The following is a 23,268-nucleotide window of genomic DNA, read 5'->3' on the forward strand; positions in this document are numbered from 1 at the left end:
GGCAAGCAACAACAAGGGGACAAATGATTATGTTGGTGGTGTCTTTGGTTGAGAAGAGCTGGATTTTGGAAATATGGAGGTGATGGTGTCAATATTTTGACAGTGATTGACTGATAGTTATGCTATTGATCTCAGGAGTTGCAGGTTTATATAGTAATGAAAGTTTCACACCAATGCAATATCTATTTATAAATTGAACATTGTGGCACAAAAATTATCACCATAAAATAAAAATATGTATGCTTAAAAAATAACTGCAGCTTTGTGATGTGGCACTTACCATCAGAATCCACAATCAGCTCATTTCAGAAAACCATCTGGACTGAGTTCTTTGCTAAAACTTTCTTCATTATGATGTGTCATGGTGGAGTTTGTCCTCTACATGTCCTATGAGGAATGACAAGGAAATGAGATATTTGGAAGACTGTTGTTGCAGCTCTTTCTTCCAGAAAGGCAGTGAATTATTCATGTCTAAATGAAGCAGTACTGGAGGGTCTCTGAGTGGCTGCAGACTGGTGAACCATGCTGAGCTCAGCAGTGTCTTCTGCATTATCCAGTGTTGTCTGTATTAACTATGGAGGGGACTGGGGAGATATTGCCGATTCCTTCATCAAAAATAAAAGAATCCGAAAACTCCAGTTGTGTTAAAGATTAAAATAACAAACATAACCATCACACAAGCCACAGTATAATTAAACCTGGTTTAAAAAATCCTGTTATGTTTAAAAGGTCACAAACAATTCTTTTAATTGTATGGAATTAAAGTACATCTAAAGTATGTCTATTTTTTTTGACCCGTCGTGTAGTGAAACACTCACAAAACACCTGGTGCATAAAAAAAATGAGCACACAAAAGTGGAACACAAAAATGTGCACAGACTGTACACATAGTCCTCCTCAGAAGAGAAAGGACCCTTGCCCTGATCCCCTAGGGTGCAAGGCTCCTGACAGGGACTGGGGTACTCACTGGTCCACCCAGCCAAAACCATGTGGAACCCTTTTTTTGGGAGGTCTACCAAAACAGGCCAACTCAAGCACTAGAAGGCCTCACCAGGAGGGAGACCCCATGGCAGGGGAAGAACCTGACCAAAAGGACACATGCCCTCTCCCCAAGACTTTCATGACAGGCCTGAGGACCTACATCCTACAAATCGGAAAGTGAAAATGCATACCGTACTGTGAAAAAAAGTGCTGTGACAACAAATAAAAAAAGGGGAAGTGGATAAGTGCAGTAGTGCCATAGTGCAGAACCATGACGGGCCTTCCGACCAGGAATGAAGAATCCCTCTGGTCTTAGCCAAAAGGCCAGACCCTAGAAGCAGGTGCAAAAAAAGTGTGTAATGGTGCAGTGACCATGGTGCCAAAAACCCACGGTGAGCTCCCACCATGAGAATTATGGCACCCCTGGACTGTCACTCTGTCACTCCAGTGGTACATACACTATGAGCTTCTTTCACAGCCCAGGCCCTCAGCCAGACCAGTGCAGCACCATCCCAATCAGGAAGACATTAGAACTTAGGGATAGCCCTATCATCAACTGGGGACAAGCCTGTGGGACAGATTCCACCTGGGAGAAAAGGGGCCCTCCCGCCGTTCCAACCTACATTGGGATAAGATACTAGACAGCACCCCCCTCCCCCTTCTTCCTGGGACTCTCCATTCTCTCTTCCCAAAAACAGATAAGAACAGATACCACACTTGATCTTAGCCAAAAGGCCAAGAAGCGAAGTACTGTATATATAATTCCATACTTTTTCTTTTTTTAATTTTGAATTGAGTAGGAATTAGTTGCTGTCCGTGTCCTATTTGGGGAGAACTCCCTTTACTTCCTGCCTTAAAGATACAACAGGAAGAAGAAATCTCTTCATAGTGAAGAAATACCCCACTTAGATGGCTGTCACCAGTTTTGAAGACCATAACATTTTGGATTTGCATTCATTACAACAATTAAAAGACATGGCAGGGGGCTTGTATCAGTTTTCTACAGTATACAGAACTACAAAAAAAAAAAAAGAATGACATTATGTGTACAAAAGCTGACTTATTTTAACCCCCCCCCTTAAATAGTGTTTTTGTTGCTAAACTGCATCTAAAAGTGGAGGAAAGTAAGAACTACCTGCAAGCAAGTATACAAAAGGAATTCCATATAACAACAGCATATGGTTATCAGACTGCAATATAGTATGTAGTAAGGACATTGATGACATTCATATAGTTCTAAAAATTCCACAAGGTTGTACTCTATGCCAGGTTTTGTGTAATTATACCCCATTGACATACTCTGATCTTTGCAGAATGATGCATCGCTGGGCATGCCGCAGCCTCCCCAGCCGGAAGTGAGGACCAAAGATTACATGGTGGAGTCCGTGCTGGTCATGTTCTTCTGCTGCTTCCTAACAGGCATCATTGCCGTGGTCTACTCTCATGAGGTGAGACACAGGGTGGGGGCAAAGTGACAGCAACAACTTGGAATACCTCAGAAAAAGCCATCGTGCTGGCTCTGTGCCATTTAGAGCTCTTCCACATGGCTCGGCTCATTCAGCTTAATGCCTGGCATATTTCTTCCACCTGGGCAGCCTACAACCTAGCACTGACATGAATGGTGTGTGCCGCTGTACACAAATTTTTTTTATTTTATGCATACACCCACCCACTGTACTTATTTTTACTAGAGCACCGCCGTATATATGAGTACAGCAGCACACAACCATTCATGTCAATGGAAGGAAATATGCCAGGCACTACACTGAATGGCTTCAGTCAGCAGAGCAGGACTCCAGCCAATACATTTTGCTTTTGTTCTGAATAGAGAAGGGTTAGAACTGTGGTTCTCATCCTGGGATATTCATATCCTATGGGGTACCTCAGGGGCTGCTTTCGATATGGAAGCTCAATCAACTTCCCAAGTTGTGATATCGATAAGTGATACAAGGGTCATAATGTAATTGGCTGACTAATCTCCAAAACACATCATACTATGGGCACAGTATACTGGGAATGCAAAACTTACTATTACTCAGTGTTGGAAGGAAGTTTGGAGGGGAAAGATGAATGAAGCAGATTAAGTTTTTCCTCATTTGGGACAGTAAGGAGAAAGTTTATTAGAGGTTGAATAAAACAACCACAAAATGTTTTTTTCCCCAAGCCTTTGGCAGCAGAAGGGGGTGAACATTTTTTCCATTTATTTCATTGTAAAAGTAAACAGGCCAACGTATTCTGAGGGTTCAAGAATGCCCCATCCATAGATCTTAGATGGGAACTTTTTATCATTTTGTATAGAGTATGGTGGTAAAACCACAGTCTTTTTTTACATTTGCATCCTATTGGGACATTTACCTTGACTTCCTGTCCCACAGCCAAAACACAACGTTAGAGAAAATACCTCCAAACACTTTGTCTCTATGACTGTCTCAGTGATAATGGTAAAACAGGACAAATACAGAGGGTGAATCTCTTTAATGGAGGGCCATGTGAACCGCGCATAAATTAAGTGCATTAAATTTGAGAATACATGAGTAATTTTGCTTCACATATGCAAAGTAAATAATTGTAACATTCAGTCCCAATATGGAAAAATAAAGTGCCCAGGTGTTGAATACTAATTGGTGAACTTCGTGCAAAAAATGACAGCTGCTCCTCTGTGCCCCACATGGATGTGCACTCGCCGTTAGCCGTCGACCACCTATCTCTAGGTTGGTCTTAAGCGCCTGGTTTGGGACTAGCCCAATGCGTGAATGGCACCAATATTCATTCCTGGGAATCATGCGATCTGGCCGATAGTAACCAATAGAATGATGACCAGCGGGGATATAAATGACAGTATAGTTTCAAAATAAACTTTTTAAACTTTCTCCTCTCCTCCCGGCAGTAAATCAAGTTTCAACACGTGAACAAAAACAAAAGCAAACATCCCAGAGTGTAAAACCATAAAAAACTTTAATGATGGGGAGAAATTATAAGAATAAAACTCACAAGCAAAGTGCCCATAACCTGGCACTCGGTGTAGTCAGCCTTGCTGACTGTAAATAGGAACCAAGATGGCCACCGCATCCCAAAGGGCGGAAATGACGTCAGCGGAAGTTGCGTCATCAAACCTCAACAGGTTTCGATCAATAGACCGTCATCAGGAAGTGCAAAATCTTCCATTTTGGAGATGGTATTTATACACAGCAGTGATTAGATCACTTGCTGCAGCTGTGTCACTTAATTACTTGCCTGAATCTATCCATAATTACCTGCAACATTGCTGAATACAGTGTATATATGCTGGATATGCTTGGGCTAGTAAACAAAACTTAAAATTAAATCGTGCATAAGATACAGCGATGGGTTTCTTAAAGCCCCCGCCTACCAATATTGCCTAAATCTTTTAACGAAATATTAAAAATACTAATATAATATTTATAAAAAGTGAAGGTTACAGACTTATGGAGAGGAATAAATAAAAAGTGCCAATGTGGCCTAACAAAAAAATGCCCTGGTCTCAGCCAAAAGGCCTAGGAACTGAAGCATTCTGCAGAAAAAAGTTGTGGTGTTGCAGCCCAGTGCCCTTTCTCATCATCGGGTCCCACACCTAAGGGCAGTTAGCATTACAAGCTCTGTCTTCCTAGTCCCTGACCAAGCAAGATAGCACAATCAAATCAGAAGGTGGAGGTTGTGTGAAGTTCACACGAACTTAACAAGCAAGAACATTTTTATTAGATTAGCAGTGGTCTTCCTTTCGACCATCAAAATTGGGCCCCTTGAACTAAGATTCTATTTCAAATGATTTTGTCTTTTTTCCCCCCCTGAACGGTCTTTGTGTGCGGTGCTGGACTGATCCTGGGTGCACAGCATTGTTATATAAATTACATTAGGCAGACAACAGCTGGAATTTGATTGGTCGCTGTGAACAACTTCACTTTCTAGGATGCACAATAAATTATTTCTTTTTTTATTTGTATCAGACTCGGACCGCTCTGAGCAGAGGAGACATCCTTCAGGCCCAGGAAGCCTCCCGGAAGGCCAGATCTCTTGTCCTCTTCAGTCTTCTATTTGGAGTCTTTGTTTCAGTCAGCTGGATTATATATGTAGTGGTCGCTATCTTCTTATGAAAGGGCAACGGCGTTCCGGGAAGCCCACACGTGGGTTTTGCCTTACTTCCATCAGAAACCCTTCAACACTGGACTCAACAGATAAACTTACAGTCATCTAAGCCCTACCAGATGTATAGCCTCTCTCAGCACTATATAAAAGACATTGCCTGGACATTTTTCTGCTGATTGGGCAATACAGAAATGTGTATATGTACAGAAAACAGTTAAATAAAAATATACTTTTTTTTTTATTTCTCTCCCTTTTTTTCCATTAGATGTAATGTATGACACATCAACCAGTATAAAAATGAAGTCTGGAAGTTGTCTGTTGTCCATGGTTACCAGATTTTACCTTTCATATCCAGGTATGTTCAAGTGTTGTCTCTTGGCATCATACAGTAGTGTCTTTCTAAAGTAGACATGCAATAGCTCTTCTGCAAAAGAAACAGTGCCAGAGTGCCGGGGATGAATTACTGTGTATGCGCAGGAGTGGCACCATCCTGTTCTGGGCAATCAAGAGCAAAGACAGACACAATGGGAAGATGTTGGCACCAGCAAGGGATCTCAAAGATGTTGAACCGTTGGAGCAGAGGTTAAGGATTCTTGCTTTTACAGTGCCTTGAGAAAGTATTCACACTCATTAAAATTTCCCAAATTTGTCATGTTACAACCAAAAACGTAAACGTATTTTATTAGGATTTTATATGATAGATGAACACAAAGTGGAACATAATTGTGAAGTGGAAGGAAAATGGTAAATGGTTGTCAAACTTTTTTACAAATAAATATCTGAAAAGTGTGGAATGCATTTGTATTTAGCCCCCAGGTCAATACTTTGTAGAACCACCTTTCACTGCAATTACAGCTGCAAGTCTTTTTGGGTATAGCTCTACCAGCTTTGCACATCTAGAGTGTGAAATGTTTGCAAAATACCTCTGACTGTCAGATTGGATGGAGAGGGTCTGTGAACAGCAATTTTCAAGTCTTGCCACAGATTCTCAATTGGATTTAGGTCTGGACTTTGACTGGGCCATTATAGCACATGAATATGCTTTGATCTAAACCATTCTATTTTAGCTCTGGCTGTATGTTTAGGGTCGTTGTCCTGCTGGAAGATGAACCTTTGCCCCAGTTTCAAGTCTTTTGCAGACTGTAACAGGTTTTCTTCTAAGATTGGCCTGTATTTGACTCCATCCATCTTCTCAAACTCTGAACAGCTTCTCTGTCCCTGCTTTAGAAAAGCATCCCCACAACATGATGCTGCCACCACGTTTCACAGTGGGGATGGTGTGTTCAGGGTGGTGTGCAGTGTTAGTTTTCTGCCACATATAGCTCTTTGCTTTTAGGCCAAAAAAATCAGTTTTGGTCTCATCTGACCAGAGCACCTTCTTAGACATGTTCACTGTGTCCCCCACATGGCTTCTCACAAACTGCAAATGGGACTTCATATGGCTTTCTTCTTGCCACTCTTCTATAAAGGCCAGATTTGTGAAGTGCACGACTAATAGTTGTCCTGTGGATTTTGCCATTGAACAACAGAATTGGCAGGTCCGCCACTGGTGCCCTGTGCTTTTCACAGATGAGAGCAGGTTCACCCTGAGCACATGTGACAGACTTGAAAGGGTCTGGAGAAGCCGTGGAGAATGTTATGCTGCCTGTAACATCGTTCAGCATGACCGTTTTGGTGGGTCAGTGATGGCCTGGAGAAGCATATCCATGGAGAGATCATGGAGAGATGCACTGACCTCTACAGGCTAGACAATGTCACCCTGACTGCCATTAGGTATCAGGATGAAATCCTTGGACCCACTGTCAGACCCTACGCTGGTACAGCGAGTCCTGGGTTCCTACTGGTGCACAACCATGCCCAGCCCCATGTGGCGAGAGTATGCAGGCAGTTCCTGGAGGATGAAGGAATTGATACCACTGAATGGCCCCCATGCTTGCCTGACCTAAATCCAATAGAACACCTCTGGGATATCATGTTTTGGTCCATCCGACGCCGCCAGGTTGCACCTCAGACTGTCCAGCTCATTGATACCCTGGTCGAGGTCTGGAAGGAAATACCCCAGGACACCACCCATCGTCTCATTAGGAGCATGCCCCGACGTTGTCAGGCATGCATACAAGCATGTGGGGTCCATACAAACTACGGAGTACCATTTTGAGTTGCTCCAATGAAATTTCAGCAAAATGGACTAGCCTGCTGCATTGATTTTTCACTTTGATTTTCGGGATGTATTTGAATTCAGTCCTCTGTTGGTTGATAATTTTCATTTCCATCAAACGATGGGGCATCCTTATGTTCCTAACACATTACCTGGTCCATATCAGTATAGATATCTACTATGAGATTTTCCCCATTGAGGTCTGATGTGTTTTCAAAGTATCCCTTTAATTTTTTTGAGCAGTGTATATACTCGCTTTTCCATTACAGAAAGCTTTACAGCTATTTTCTAATATTGTAGAGGTTATTTTGTCTGAAATGACATTGATGGGCAAAATAAAGTACTGTGCATTCCATAAATGTAACACTAGATGGCAGCAATGTGTTTTTTTATTATTTGATAGAGCCCCACCCTAAAGGATTCCTTTCTTTTAGTTTTGGATAGAGGGAAGGGTTAGGATCCCTATATAACTTAACAAAAGACAAAAATAAACCTTCCTATGGGTACACCTACTCTTGTCACATTTAGGGCTGACCCTACAATCTAGCTGTACAATACCCTTCAGATCTACCAATATTATTATTATACAGAACTTATATAGCGCTAACAGTTTGCGCAGCGCATTACAATATAAACGGGGACAGTGCAATTACAATACAGTTCAATACAGAAGGAATAGGAGGGCCTTGCTCATGGACATTACAATCTAAAGGAAGGGGGAGGTGGTACAAAAGGCCATAGCAGTGGGGGATGATCTGATGGAGGTGACTCAAGTACAGTTCTTAGGTGGAGGTGGGGTAGGCTTTCCTGAACAAGTGAGTTTTCAAGGATCACCTAAAGGTGGACAGGGTGGGGGTTGACTGGTCATACTAGGGTAGGGAGTTCCAGAGGATGGGAGAGGTTCTGGAAAAGAACTGGAGGCGAGTATGGAAGGCGACAAGGGAGCTAGAGAGCAAGATGTCTTTGGTGATGTAGCTAGGGGCAGTATCGTGGATGGCTTTGTATGTTGTGGTTAGTATTTTGAATTTTATACGTTGGGCTAGTGGGAGCCAGTGCAGGGATTGGCAGAGAGGGGCAGCAGTCACTGATTGGTTGGTAAGGTGTACAAGTCTAGCAGCAGCATTCATAATAGACTGAACAGGGGATAACCTGTGTAGGGGTAAGCTAATGAGGAGGGAGTTGCAGTAATCAAGGCGAGATAAAACCAAGGCGTGGGTAAGTTGTTTTGTGGTGTCAATGGTTAGAAAGGGGCGAAATCTGGTAATATTTTAGAGGTTGAGGCAGCAGAATTTAGCCAGTGATTGTATGTGGGGCCCAAGGGAGAGCTCAGAGTCTATGATTACACCTTTCCATGAGGGGAAGGACCAATGGTTGGGCTGTTGTTCCTAATGGTAAAGTCATGAATGAGGGATCGGGGAGCAGGAAATTTTACAAGCTCGGTTTTAGAAAGATTGAGTTTGAGGAAGTGGAGTGACATCCATACTGATACAGTGCCTTGAAAAGGTATTCATACCCCTTGCCATTTCCTGAATTTGTCATGTTACAACCAAAAATGTAAATGTATTTTATTGGGCTTTTATATGACAGACCAACACAAAGTGGCACATAATTGTGAAGTGGAAGGAAAATGATAAATGGTTTTCAAGACAGGTCAATACTTTGTAGAACCCCCTTTCACTGCAATTACAGCTGCAAGTCATTTTGGGTATGTCTTTACCAGCTTTGCACATCTAGAGCGTGAAATGTTTGCAAAATACCTCACACTTTGTCAGATTGAATAGAAAGCATCTGTACACAGCAGGTGCGAGAATCTGTCCACAGGACAACTATTAGTCAAGCACTTCACAAATCTGGCCTCTGTGGAAGAGTGGCAAGAAGAAAGCCATTGGTGAAAGAGAGCCATATGAAGACCCATTTGCAGTTTGCCAAAAGCCATGTGGGGGACACAGCAAACATGTGGAAGAAGGTGCTCTGGTCAGATGAAAACAAAATTGAACTTTTTGGCCTAAAAGCAAAAACGCTATGTGTGGCAGAAAACTAACACTGCACATCATTCCATAAACCCAGCATCCCCACCATGAAACGTGGTGGTGGCACCATCATATTGCTGGGATGCTTTTCTTCTGCAGGGACAGGGAAGCTGGTCAGAGTTGATGGGAAGATGGATGGAGCCAAATACAGGGCAATCTTAGAAGAAAACCTGTTACAGTCTGCAAAATACTTGAGATTGGGGAGGAGGTTCACCTTCCAGCAGGACAACGACCCTAAACATACAGCCAGAGCTACAATGGAATGGTTTAGATCAAAGCATATTCATGTGTTAGAATGGCCCAGTCAAAGTCCAGACCTAAGTCTAATTGAGAATCTCTGGCGAGACTTGAAAATTGATTTTCACAGACGCTCTCCATCCGATCTGAGCTTGAGCTATTTTGCAAAGAAGAATGGGTAAAAATTTCACTCTCAAGATGTGCAGAGCTGGTAGAGACATACCTAAAAAGACTTGCAGCAAAAGGTGGTTCTACAAAGTATTGACCGGGGGGGGCTAAATACAAATGCATGCCACACTTTTCACATATTTATTTGTAAACAATTTTGAAAACCATTTATCCTTTTCCTTCTAAATTATGTGCCACTTTGTGTTGCTCTATCACATGTGCAAGGGACTGTTTATACAATCTATATAGATGTTTTATGTATTTGCATTGGAATATAGCACAGTATTATACGTAAGATGATTTTCACTTAGCACACTTTTGAACTGTGGTTTTAGCACGATTAGCACTTTATTGAGTTAGTGGGAGGAGTTTCAAACTTTATTGAATAATTGATTCACTAGTTTTGAAGTATTTATCCACATATGAATTAATGGGGTGTGTGCTGAAATAGTAAACACCTCTACAGTATATACAGTTGTGTTCAAAATAATAGCAGTCAGACATCACTAACCTGATCAATCACTGTTTTTGGTAGAAATGATATTTCTACACGGCAAATAATTTACTAGCAGGTATAGTAGAGTAATAGAAATCCAACAGACCTAACAGCCATGACATGCATGCTGCTGATTCTGTGTAATTGAATCACTAATTGAAAGGGGCATGTTCAAAATAATAGCAGTGTGGAGTTCTATTAGTGAGGTCATTCATTCTTTGAAAAACAGGTGGCAATTATTGCCCTTATTTAAGGAAGGAAGGCAGCAAATGTTGTACATGCTGGTTACAGTGCATTTCTCGCTGAAACTGTGAGGAAAATGGGTTGTTCCAGACATTGTTCAGAAGAACAGCGTACCTTGATTAAAAGCTTGATTGGAGAGGGGAAAACATATAAAGAAGTGCAGAAAATGATAGGCTGCTCAACTAAAATGATCGCAAATGCTTTAAAATGGCAACCAAAACCTGAAAGATGAAAGAGAAGAAAGAGAAAAACTACCATTCGAATGGATAGAATAGCCAAAATGGCAAGGACTCAGCCAACAATCAGCTCCAGGAAGATCAAAGAAGGTCTAAAGTTACCTGTGAGTACTGTTACAATTAGAAGACGCCTATGTGAAGCCAAGATATCTGCAAGAAGCCCCCGCAAAGTCCCACTGTTGAAAAAAAGACATGTGCTGAAGAGGTTACAATTTGCCAAAGAGCACATTGACTGGCCTAAAGAGAAATGGCGCAACATTTTGTGGACTGATGAAAGTATGATTGTTCTTTTTGGGTCTAGTGGCCGGAGACAGTTTGTCAGACGACCCCCAAACACTGAATTCAAGCCACAGTACATTGTGAAGACAGTGAAGCATGGTGGTGCAAGCATCATGATATGGGGATGTTTCTCATACTATGGCGTTGGGCCTATTTATCGCATACAAGGGATCATGGATCAGTTTGAATACATCAGAATACTTGAAGAGGTCATGCTGCCTTATGCTGAAGAGGAAATGCCCTTGAAATGGGTGTTCCAACAAGACAACGACCCCAAACACACCAGTAAACGTGGCTGGATGCATGTGCTATCTGGCTAACAATTTCCCACCCCGAAGCCTACAATTTTTCAATGGAGGGATGTCGGGCTGCTGACAGGACCACCCACAGAGCATCTTTGGTCAGTTCATTTAACCAGTCAAAACCTAGCAATGACACAATAGGGATAGAACCAAGGAGGGAGCAGCACCTGAAAAAAAGATTCTTAGGATTCAAACAGAGGGCATTGTTCCAGGCTATCAGTATTAAGTGCTCAACTATGAATAGAGCCTGAGACCCTGCATGAGAACCCTCATGCAGGAATGAACCAAAGGATTCCTCTGAGCCTGGGCTCTAGGCACGAGACTGAAGAGACAGGAGTTTTTCCCACAGCAGAAAGATCCTGGAAAGGGTTGTGCCAAAAGTCAAGCCCAGGTACTCCAGTCTGTGAGGGGTCCAATAACAATTTCTTCAGATTAGAGATCCACCCAAAACTCTGTAGGATCTGGCAGATGTTGGACTTCAGAGCTAGAGATCCTCAACACATGATCATCCAGGTACACCCACAACATTAGTCGCTTGGGGATGGAGCAGAGCCAACAATGGGTGAAGCACCTTTGTTAAAGTTTGAGTCCTGTAGACAGTCAAAATGCCAGAAAAGCCTCCAGAAGAAGGGAGACAATGACCGACCCTGCATTCTCCATGCAAACATTTTGTAAATGTTGGAACAAGTTGAGAACTTTTAGATCGAATTGGACAGGCTTCTCTACTGGGCTTTGGAAGCAAAAAGAGATTTAAGTAGAACCCTTGATATAATTCCACTGTAGGACTGGGGTGATAACCCCCTGGGGCAAATGCTGTTGCATAGCAGTCAGGGGACCTGCCTGTCGAGACAGGGAAAGGGGAATGTTTTAGAGCATGAATCAGGGAAGAGGCAGAGTGTTAAACACTTTGAACCCAGGGCCTCGAGACCTGGACAGCACCCTGCGGCTAACTCCATTCATTACACAATGTGCCAAAGGGAACACCCACAGCAGGATCCAGTGCTGAAAGCAACATTATAATCTAGGCCCACATCTTCAGTGTTGTGGAGTCTGGGTACAGTACTCCCAAGGCTCTGACAAGGAGTCAACCAATATGGAAGATGCAGAAAGCTACAGTGGCTATGGAGCAGCCAAATCTTTATAGAAGAATCACAGAAAAAATGCAGAAAAGAAAAAAAACTTTAATGAAGAAGGTAGGTTTTTCTTAGTAGAGAAGAGGTTCACCACCCTTAGACACTAGGAAAAACTGTGGCTAGTTGGGTATGGGAGGGAATACATGCGGGATGACCCAGCAGCCCAATTTTTGTCAGTATCCAATCACCTAAATGTAGCTGCACATATTTAAAAAATGTGTGTCCTGTACTATACAATCTATAAACCTTAAATTAAATGTAATCTTGAAAATAGCGGGAAAAGAGGTTCGCTAAAACACAGCCTTTTTCCAGAGGAAAAAAAAAAAAAAAAAAAAGACATCCATCCTCATAGGACATTAGCAAAAAACTGAAGCATGCTGGGAATGGAAGGGGTTATTATTAGGCTCTTCACTGTTTTGATGTTTGCCAGTGTCCATATCCTCCTGTTGGTGGCAGTGTAACTTGATTGCCTTTGAATCCTGTGTCCCACAATAGACAACTAGAAACTCTTAATCAGCATACATGAGTGGATATCGTGCTTCAAGTTCTCCTTTCAAGGCAATTGTATTTGGTTCCATCTTGCTTTGTTACCTTTTATAAACATTTACAAATAATCATTTAATATATGACAAAATATTCCCAGAGGACTTCATGTTACCAAAGGAGACAGACAAAAACAATATACAGTCCTGTTAAGATCACTACTATTATAAACAGTGCTCATCACGATCTGTAGTTTGGTGGTACAGCACCAGAGGTTATATTAATTATACAATCTAGCCCAAAAACTGAAAGCCCAATAGATGTAAATAAGCCATGTTTTTATTGCTGTGCAGCCAGGCTTCATAAAAGTAAAGACTGTTAGTTCATAATTTTTATGTTTATGCTTTAGAATTAGATCAATTGGCCAGTGCAGGACGTGCGCTAGGGCCCTGGATTGCTGAGTTCAGGCCACAACAGTCTGGTGTCAAGTGGTCCAACATGAACTCTGCAGTGATCCAATCAAAAAGGATCCCCATAGAATGACTGGAGAACTGTGAAGGGAGCAGACAGACTGCTGGGGATTTAGACTGTTATGTTTTACATGAAGAACAGCAGCCCAGATCTCCAGCTTCCTACCAGCACATTTGAATAGTCCGACACACGTCTTATTTACTCTGTGGAAAGCCCTTCCACGTGCACCTTACTTTCACAGCCAGTTATAGACTCAGGTGGTTGCCATTTTTGTTTTGCCTGACAACATAACAGAAAAAAAAATGTCTAAAATTTGTCGAGTTAAAAAAAAAAAGTATTGATACACACACTGGGAACACACTCTACCTGTTCAGCACTTTAGTTATTCATCCAGGCTGCAGTTCACCAGTTCCCCTCACTCCCTTTAGTAATCTGGTCACTTAGGAATCCATTCTGTTTACACATCTGCAATATGGAAGAGATATTCTTAAAAACACAGGTCCATTTATACATGTTTTCACAAGGATCAAACAACTTTCACCCATGATTCACACATTTTCCAAACTGTATTCAATTGGGGAACAGTGTAAATCCTAGGAGAAAGTTGTGTGAAAGCCTAAAAACTGGCCTCCAAATGTAGGATTCTTTGCTGGCTCTCACATACAGAAAGCCAGTTATATCGAAATGTATGTACTAAGAAGTTTCTCATTGCCACCAGATTCAAACAGAGCCCTAGGAGGTACTCAGCACATGCTCAATTTGATGTGCATTGCTACAGTTTTTTTTTTTTTTTTTTTTAGGAAGGGTGCACAATCAGCACTGTCCAGACAGAGGGTCAGGAGATATGCAGCCTCAAAGGATAGTCAGAGGAGAATGAAAACTCTTCCTACACGATTAACCAGTGCTCAGCTGCACACTGATAGAAGTCATAAGACTGCTATAAACTGCTGATGAGAAAAAGGTATTTAGCAGTTTATATTTAATAAAATAGTTGCACTTCCATGTACTGTGTGAGACCAGATGTAGGGAATGCAGGGTCCTGGGTTTAGTAACACTTTAATTTTAGCTATTTAAGAAAACAATGTTGTCAGTTAAGACCTTGTCTCCATATCTAATCTCTCCCTCCTGCTGATGATGTATATGGAGATCTGAGAGACATGGCCATTGTAGAAGGTATAGCAGTGTCTTTGATGCCCAGGTGGTAATTGAAAGCCTGTTTTCAAGATGACAACACCAAACGGTGAAAAAACTGAGCAGTTTTTGTGGTTTATGCAAACATGAGCAGTTGAAAGATGACACATTCAACTTAGAAGACTCACAAACCACACACATCATGGTAAATAGTACACTAGCAGTTCCCACGGTCAGAAGAATTTCTTCTATATTTACTAACATAATTGCATTTCCATATTCTGTGTACTGTGGAAGACTGAATTTGGTGAACGCAGGGTCCTGGGTTTAGTAACACTTTAAACTGTGTTGGATTCAATGTCTGCGTCTTATTCAAGGGTTAGCCTGCTCGTGGATGGTGCCAAGTCAGCAGGTGACCATACTGTCCACACAGACTGGGTCTAAGAAAGTATGTCAATGCATAAAGTTGCATTTGAACAGAACAGTTAAAGAGAGATTTATAAAGCCATTATATTATAATCTGTGCTGCATCTGTTGAAGTTTTTACCTGTGCCTTAGCAGCACATGGTCTTGTCTGCACTCAGAGCGCACTTGCTGCATTACAGACTGTGAGATATGCTTAGAAGGAGCTGGGAATCAGATTACGGTCTACAACGATTATAGTCATCATATTGAGACAACTGGAAAAGGTAGCTACAGTATCTCACAGAAGTTAGTACACCCCTCACATTTTTGTAAATATTTTATTCTAACTTTTCATGTGACAACACTGAAGAAATGACACTTTGCTACAATGTAAAGTAGTGAGTGTACAGCTTGTATAACAGTGTAAATTTGGGGTCCCCTCAAAATAACTCAACACACAGCCATTAATGTCTAAACCGCTGGCAACAAAAGTGAGTATACTCTTAAGTGAAAATGTCCAAAATTGGGCCCAAAGTGTCAATATTTTGTGTGGCCACCATTATTTTACAGCACTACCTTAACCCTCTTGGGCATGGAGTTCACCAGAGCTTCACAGGTTGCCACTGGAGTCCTCTTCCACTCCTCCATAATGACATCACGGAGCTGGTGGATGTTAAGAGACCTTGCGCTTCTCCACCTTCCATTTGAGGATGACCCACAGATGCTTAATAGGGTTTACATCTGGAGACATGCCTGGCCAGTCCATCACCTTGACCCTCAGCTTCTTTAGCAAGGCAATGGTCATCTTGGAGGTGTGTTTGGGGTCGTTATGTTGGAATACTGCCCTGCGGCCCAGTCTCCAAAGGGAGGGGATCATGCTCTGCTTCAGTATGTCACAGTACATGATGGTGTTCATGGTTCCCTCAATGAACTGTAGCTCCCCAGTGCTGACAGCACTCATGCAGCCCCAGACCACGACACTCCCACCACCATGCTTGACTGTAGGCAAGACACACTCATCTTTAGAAGAGGCTTCCTTCTGGGATGACAGCCATGCAGACCAGTTTGATGCAGTGTGCAGAGTACGGTCTGAGCACTGACAGGTTGACCCCCCCCCCCCCCCCCCCTTCAATGCAATGCTGGCAGCACTCATACATCTATTTCCTAAAGACAACCTCAGGATATGACGCGGAGCACGTGCACTCAACTTCTTTGGTCGACCATGGCGAGGCCTGTTCTGAGTGGAACCTGTCCTGTTAAACCACTGTATGGTCTTGGCCACCGTGCTGCAGCTCAGTTTCAGGGTCTTGGCAATCTTCTTATAGCCTAGGTCATCTTTATGTAGAGCAATAATTCTTTTTTTCAGATCCTCAGAGTTCTTTGCCATGAGGTGCCATGTTGAACTTCCAGTGACCAGTATGAGAGAGTGAGAGCGATAACACCAAATTTAACACACCTGCTCCCCATTCACACCTGAGACCTTGTAACACTAACGAGTCACATGACATCGGGGAGGGAAAAATGGCTAACTGGGCCCAATTTGGACATTTTCACTTAGGGGTGTACTCACTTTTGTTGCCAGCGGTTTGGATATTAATGGCTGTGTGTTGAGTTATTTTGAGGGGACAACAAATTTACACTGTTATACAAGCTGTACACTCACTACGTCACATTGTAGCAAAGTGTCATTTCTTCAGTGTTGTCACATGAAAAGATAGAATAAAATATTTACTAAAATGTGAGGGGTGTACTCACTTCTGTGAGATACTGTAGCTACCTTTTCCAGTTGTCTCAATATGATGACTATAATCATTGTAGACTGTAATCTGATTCCCAGCTCCTTCTAAGCATATCTCACAGTATGTAATGCAGCAAGTGCGCTCTGACTGCAGACAAGACCATGTGCTGCTGAGGCACAGGTAAAAACTTCAACAGATGCAGCACAGATTATAATATAATTGCTTTAGATATGTGTCCTTTTACTGTTCTGTTTCAAATGCCACTTTACATTGTAGCAAAGTGTAATTTCTTCAGTGTTGTCACAGGAAAAGATATAATAAAATATTTACAAAAATGTGAGGGGTGGACACACTTCTGTGAGATACTGTATAGGCATATCCATACAAGAAAATGAGGAAAATTAATTGCATCAAAGCAAAACTGGATGTAACCACAACCACACCGATACTTTAAGGCCTCATGCGCACTGGGCTAATGCCACTTTTGGCTTTTTTCAGCCTGTAAAAGCACCTCTTTGTAAGGCTGTGTGTCCTTGCACATATAGGCCTTTATAGGCACACTAGAAGAGAAGCATTTACACGCTGAAAAAAAAAAGCCACAAAAGGAGTGTTCAGGAGATGAGCGCAAACAAAAACAAAAAAACGCTAGACTAGTCTAGCTTTTGAGTGTTAATGCATCTCAATTGCCAGAATAAAGTAATATGCTGACCAATGGAATTTCATTACTGCTCGAGTGCTTGAAGCGCCTAAATGCGTGTGCAGTACATGGCTTTTACCACATTTTAAGTAGCAGTTTTTCTCCTGCCAGGAGTTCTGGCGTTCAGAGGGGCTAAACAAATGCCCTGCGTGCATTAAAGATATAAACATCAAAACTTTTTGTAAATTTTTGAATGTAATCGCAAACTCTTAGGAACTCCGATTTCACTGCTGTCTTTGTCCTCTGTTGGGGGTATCTCCCTTCATTTCTTGTTGCACCACCAGGAAAGAAAGTGAAGGGGAAATTCCAATATGGGGACATACACACAGCAATAAAAACTTGAGAGATTCTAACACTTTCCCTACATCAACCAAATCAAAAGTTTTGTCTGCTGTTTACTTTGGTACTTTATGAAAAACTTTGTCATTTTTGTTCAATGGCTGAGCAATGTATATATGACGTGACTGAACCACACTACACCAAGCTGTAAAGTTTGTCTACTCACTGTAAATGAAAAATGAATGCTTAAAGGATAGGTGCATTTATCCTTTTTGCCCCTTCCTGTGTTCTAACCCAACCCACCCTCCCACTCCACAGATGCATACTTGCCTAAATATGACAGCTGTGGCTGCGCTCCTTCTTTACATACAGGGGCACTCGTTTTCATTGGCCTGGATGCACCTACCCATTACAGCACCTTAAATATCTATGGGTCTTGCCCCCAGAAATGACAGGAGATAGTTGCATAATAAGTCTATTGGATGTAAACAAACAGTGGAACCATGCCTGTTTAATCAAGGTAGGTATACATCTGTGGAGGGCAAAGGTTGTTAGGTGAAGTTTAGTCAGGGAAAAGAACAAAACAAATAAAAAGGTAAATGCACTTGGTTTTAAAATTCACTTACACTTTAAAGAATTCCCTATAAATTTCATGCGATCAGGTAACCCCTTTCTGTGCCCATATGCAATCACAAGTCGTTAATGAATTTCATTTTTTTATTTAAATTAATATTTCTGTAACCTCATGACCACCATGTGTTTTTCTTAAGGTATGCAATGGTATTTTTTGGTGTGAGAGGTCAATGTACACAGGTCCTATATGTTCAGATTTGTCACAATGGATGCAGAATTGCCATGTCCCTACTTCCGGAAGTGTTGACAAACGACTACGTTTAAAACATTTATTTAACCTGCCGCGTAAGACATTTTCATTTTCACTTCCTTTGTCTGCCTTTGTCTCAACTGGCGCAGATTCTAATGTCTGTCTTGCGTTTTACTCTCGTATGTACATTACACACTCAGTCTTTGTATATTCAACATGCAACATAAAAAAAATATAATAGTACATCACATTTATCTGCCGTTCCGACCCAAATACTGATATATATACAGGAGCACGCTGCCCTCTGTTGTGGATGGAGGGGAAGCGTTGGCAGAGTTGAAAACAAAAGTTGGCAAAAAAAAAAAAAAAAGAAAAGGTTTACAATGAATATCTGGGCTCTGCAGCTAGTTTTCACTAGCCTGATTTCCCATAAGTCCTTAGTTAACAAAAGGGCAGGTTCATTGTGGTTACTCGAACCACAGTGCGATACCTCCATGTCTGCAGTCCACATTTGGTAATGAAAGGCAGGGAGGTCCATAGTGACATGGCACAGAGATCTGTGACTCAGGGGTCACAACATAACATAAAACAGAAGACAACTGTGGATGGGGTAACCCATGTCTTTGGGAGAGGGGAAGGGAGTCAGTGACGACCAGTAAACAAAGAATATCCCCTTTTGCCCCCTTCAGTCGCCTCAAGCTCCCCATTTCAGGAGAGATTTCTTCTTCATAGTCCTTGTGGCAGTCTTGCCTGCCTCCCCCATATCTTAGGTCTTCTCATCTCTTTCTGTTTTCCTTCGAGTTATATTGCGGGGTTTGATTTTTAAGGACAGTTCCCACAGAGCCTCTTCGGCCAGGTGGTCGCTGAAGTCATTGAAGAAAGAGATGATTTCGTCATTACGCCGAATCTCATAGTGACTGTGGGAGAGATTGTTATAACTGTATTAAATGATTTACTTGAATTAGATCAACAACAAATTCTATAGAGCTTTAACCCTTTGGTGATCAGAAATCACTGAAGCCTAGATGCCCCGGCCAAATTTAACAGAATCAGTATATGCAATGGTTAACTTGACTATAACAATTTAGACATTTTATTATTAACATAACAGGCTTTAATTTGTTTCTGGTTTTTTTTTTAAATAAACCTGCTCTGCACTTTATAGATTATATATACGCACACTTATAACATTATGTAACATATGAGATATACACTCACCGGCCACTTTATTAGGTACAACTTGCTAGTACTGGGTTGGACCCCCTTTTGCCTTCAGAACTGCCTTAATTCTTTGTGGCATAGATTCAACAAGGTGTTGGAAACATTCCTCAGAGATTTTGGTCCATATTGACATGAGTTACTATTGCCTTTCTATCATCTCGCACCAGTTTGCCCACTCCTCAAACTCTGACATCAACAAGGCATTTTCGTTCATACAACTGCCGCTCACTGGACATTTTCTCTTTATCGGTCTATTCCCTGTAAACCCTAGAGATGGTTGTACCTGAAAGTCCCAGTAGATCAGCAGATTTTGAAATACTCAGAACACCACCAACTACGCCAAGTTCAAAGTCACCTAAATCCCCTTTCTTCCCCATTCTGATGCTCGGTTTAAACTTCAGCAAGTCATCCACACTACGTCTAGATGCTTAAATGCATTAAGTTGCTGCCATTTGATTGGCTGATTAGCAATTTGTGTTACCAAGCAATTGAACAGGTGTACCTAATAAAGTGGCTGGTGTGTGTGTATATATATATATATATATATTTATTGTATTACTATTATATAGCGATCTGTCACATTTTACACATTTTAATGTCCACTTTGATCCCCATTTGTCAAGGATAGAAGTGAAGAAGTAACCGAGCAATAAAGACACAAATTATCATTAAATACAGTGGGAAGACAATGCAAATAGCTTTGTACTTACACTTGCTGGAATCGCCTCATGCTGTCTAGGATATTAAACTGCTGCCATCTCTTGGAGAAGTTTACTTTGCCATCAATATGGTCTGGATTACCCAGGTGCACAAAGGTGAGGTCCTGCAGGATCAGACCCCTAGATGGAAGGAAATAGAGATCAGCATAGGTCTAGTGAATAGTGTTTTCAGCTGTTGGCAGAGAAGAAAACTTACAAGTAGGGTATACACGGGGGCTCCACCTCAGAAAGCGCTGCCCGGTATGCTCGGAAGGAAGATGAGCTGTCTATCAGTGTGCAGTATTCAGCCAAGCCCTGTGGAGATCAAGTACAATGTATTATCCCAAAATGTGCCAGCAGCAGTCCATAGTATCATTAATACATTCCCAGCACTCACTTCTGATGTCTGCTTCTGCCACTCCAGACGGCGGATGGGAGCAGAGTCCAGTGCAGAGAGGATGGCAAGGTAAGAGTTGAAGTTGTTCAGTTTTCTCAGGTGCTGCAGAACAAAATTTTACAAAAAAGAGATCCTGAATGCATAGTCTACAACTAATGTGAACCCGTTTGCTGAAAGCTAGCAATATAACGACATCCCACAAGTTCAGTAAAATGCATTTCAGGTGTAAGTATTGGTAAGGTAATCAAATACTATCAAGCACAAGACAGAGGAAAATGCAAAGCTCCACAGTACAAACCAGGATAGAAGTTCAACATGCAACCCACACATGTCCTGGCTATAGGCTCCACTTTTGAAAGCTGCTACTGAAGTAGCAGAGACTTTAAAATGCCACTGTCCTTGGATCAAAGGTGTCAAAAAACTCTGCAGCTCACAAATAAGATCCTACGGGGCTGGGCACGGCTAGGAGCCACATAGACAATCTGCCCACCAAATTAAAGCTTAAAGGATATCTAGTGTTTGCATATATACTACTGTTCAATGCTTTAAAATAGTGAAAATTCCCACTTGTAGCTAGGTGTGCAATCATACTGAAACAGACCTGAACTGCTGCCCCAAGCATAAAAATCATCTGATTAGTCATCTGACACACACTGCCAGAAAGAAACAGGCAGTGCTGGGATTTTTAGAAAACGTGACATTCTTTGCAATGTACATAACATAGAATAGCCCTGTCGTGTTGATTTGCAAAATAATTTTTTTTTTCTTTTATACATTTATATATTTATGAGAACTTTGCAATTTGCAAAGATGCATCCCTCCCCCCCTCCACCCCAATCCATAGCCCCCCCTTATGGTCATATTTAGTTCTGATAAGTCAGCGATTTCTAGTGGGCTCCAGCTGCACCCAAGGTTGGGGTGTCTGCTTATCATATTAATCTAAAGTACAACTTTACCTTTAGTTTATATAACTTGAGAGTGATTCAGATTAAAGTCCAACCGTTGCCAGATTTAGATAGAGCAAAGAAGGGTTAGATACACTGCCAGCTTTTTAAATGCTGTCTAAATTCCTATTGAAGAGATTTTCTTGCCAGAGTTTAAAAGCGGTTTGTATCTCTATAGAAGATTTATCTTCGTCTCTTGTGTCTGTCACCTGGACCGGAATTGGGGTGAAATCTCACTCATGGGACACAGACAGCAATGAAATCCTTACAAAGGATCTAAATTTTCCTAACTCTACTAGAAAATTTGTTTTCAACCCTCCTTATGTCCCCTGTTGGGAGTATTTCTCCTCACCCATTAAATAGACAGCAAGTGAGGAGAAATCTCTCACACAGGGACAGAGACTGCAAAAATTGACAGGGGCTCCAACTCTATCCAAAACAAAACAAAGTTTTGGCAGGAGTTTAATTTCATTTAGTTCCTGGACATGGCTCCTCAACTCTAAATTAATTTGCCCACCCATGGACCAGTTGGTAATAAAGCAAGGGCAGCTGAGCTAATGATGTATTGCTCACCTTCATAATTTTGATGAATTTCAGCAGCAGCCTCTCTCTGTCTTGTGCCTTTTCTTGCAGCATGATGATGGATCGCACCCTGTAATAGATGAGGCAGAGTTTAGCCTTAACAGGTACTTCACTGCTTTTCACTGACAAAGGGTTTCTTTTTTTCTCTTCTGTGAGTCTCTTACCAAATCTTAACATTTTTGTATCTTACCAGTAGGACATGTTGTTAAAGTGCTCCGTGAACTGTGTCAGGTTTGGGCTTTTCTCCTCGTTTTGCTCTTTTGCCCACAACAAAACCTCAGGGATCTAAATGGGAAGCCAGAGAGCAGATTATTGCCAAGTTCTGATATCTCAATGCAGGTAGTCATTTTGTGCTCTGCTGCCATATCCATGAGTTCGAATCAGTGTAAAATGTATAGCGAGGTTGGATGAGAAATTAAGCACTCAAACTATGCTAACAGTTTAAACTCATAGAATCCACAGCTCAGTACACAAAAGTCTCCTTCAGTGACAAACTTTGATTACCTGTACATGGTGGTGAAACGAGACACACAGCTAAGTGTGTCTAATGTTTTTCCAGGCTATCATCTATTGCAGCTGGCTACCCCTGCCAGCAAAATTCTGATGGTTGCTGGAATCTGGATCTCCTCAAACAAGGTTTTAAAACTTTAACTCTGTCGCTGCCAGGTCCATACGCCACAGAGACTTGACAGCAGGGGGTTTTATACACAATCCAGTGGCTGCAGCCACCAGGATTGTGTATAAAACTGACAGGCAGACTCCGCTGCTGCTGAATGCTTCCACAGCCACCAGTTCCGGTGCCGCCATCCGCGGGCGTGCTCCTGCCATGTAACCAGGCTATGCTTGCCCATCAGCGGACCTGGGGAGAGCCATGGCAGGTGCCGGAGGGGCGGGTGGGCTTCCAGGCAACACTTTTTTGTGTTACCTGGAAGGCGACGTCTATGACGTCACTTCCGGGTCACGGCTGTCGCTTTCCCAGCTAGAATAGCTGTTTGCATTGCAATATATCTAATGGAGCCCAGAACAGACAT

General features: G+C 41.9%; 2 protein-coding genes and 1 pseudogene across 13 annotated transcripts in view; 1 reads left to right on the forward strand and 2 right to left on the reverse strand.

The window, feature by feature from the left end:
* PRRT1B (proline rich transmembrane protein 1B) overlaps positions 1-5,326 on the forward strand; it is a 30,404-nt gene extending 25,078 nt beyond the window's left edge. The window contains exons 3-4 of the mRNA XM_089675100.1: positions 2,295-2,429; positions 4,947-5,326. Of these exons, the coding sequence (XP_089531226.1) occupies positions 2,295-2,429; positions 4,947-5,093 (282 nt within the window). The 3' untranslated portion in view covers positions 5,094-5,326. The remainder of the gene's footprint in view (positions 1-2,294; positions 2,430-4,946) is intronic.
* Positions 1,517-1,728, reverse strand: LOC149463554 (U2 spliceosomal RNA; annotated as a pseudogene).
* Positions 5,327-18,275: 12,949 nt separating the features above from the next.
* RAPGEF1 (Rap guanine nucleotide exchange factor 1) overlaps positions 18,276-23,268 on the reverse strand; it is a 151,422-nt gene continuing 146,429 nt past the window's right edge. For all 12 annotated transcript variants that reach the window (XM_089675102.1, XM_089675106.1, XM_089675103.1 and 9 more), the window contains 6 exons: positions 22,428-22,522; positions 22,229-22,307; positions 20,712-20,813; positions 20,532-20,629; positions 20,327-20,455; positions 18,276-19,312 (listed from right to left, as the gene is read on the reverse strand). In XM_089675102.1, coding sequence (XP_089531228.1) covers positions 19,162-19,312; positions 20,327-20,455; positions 20,532-20,629; positions 20,712-20,813; positions 22,229-22,307; positions 22,428-22,522 — 654 coding nt within the window. In that variant the 3' untranslated portion in view covers positions 18,276-19,161. The remainder of the gene's footprint in view (positions 19,313-20,326; positions 20,456-20,531; positions 20,630-20,711; positions 20,814-22,228; positions 22,308-22,427; positions 22,523-23,268) is intronic.

The sequence above is a fragment of the Staurois parvus genome, unplaced genomic scaffold (assembly GCF_062004578.1).
Source record: "Staurois parvus isolate SC_StPar_1 unplaced genomic scaffold, SC_StPar_1.0 ptg000154l, whole genome shotgun sequence".
NCBI lineage: Eukaryota > Metazoa > Chordata > Amphibia > Anura > Ranidae > Staurois > Staurois parvus.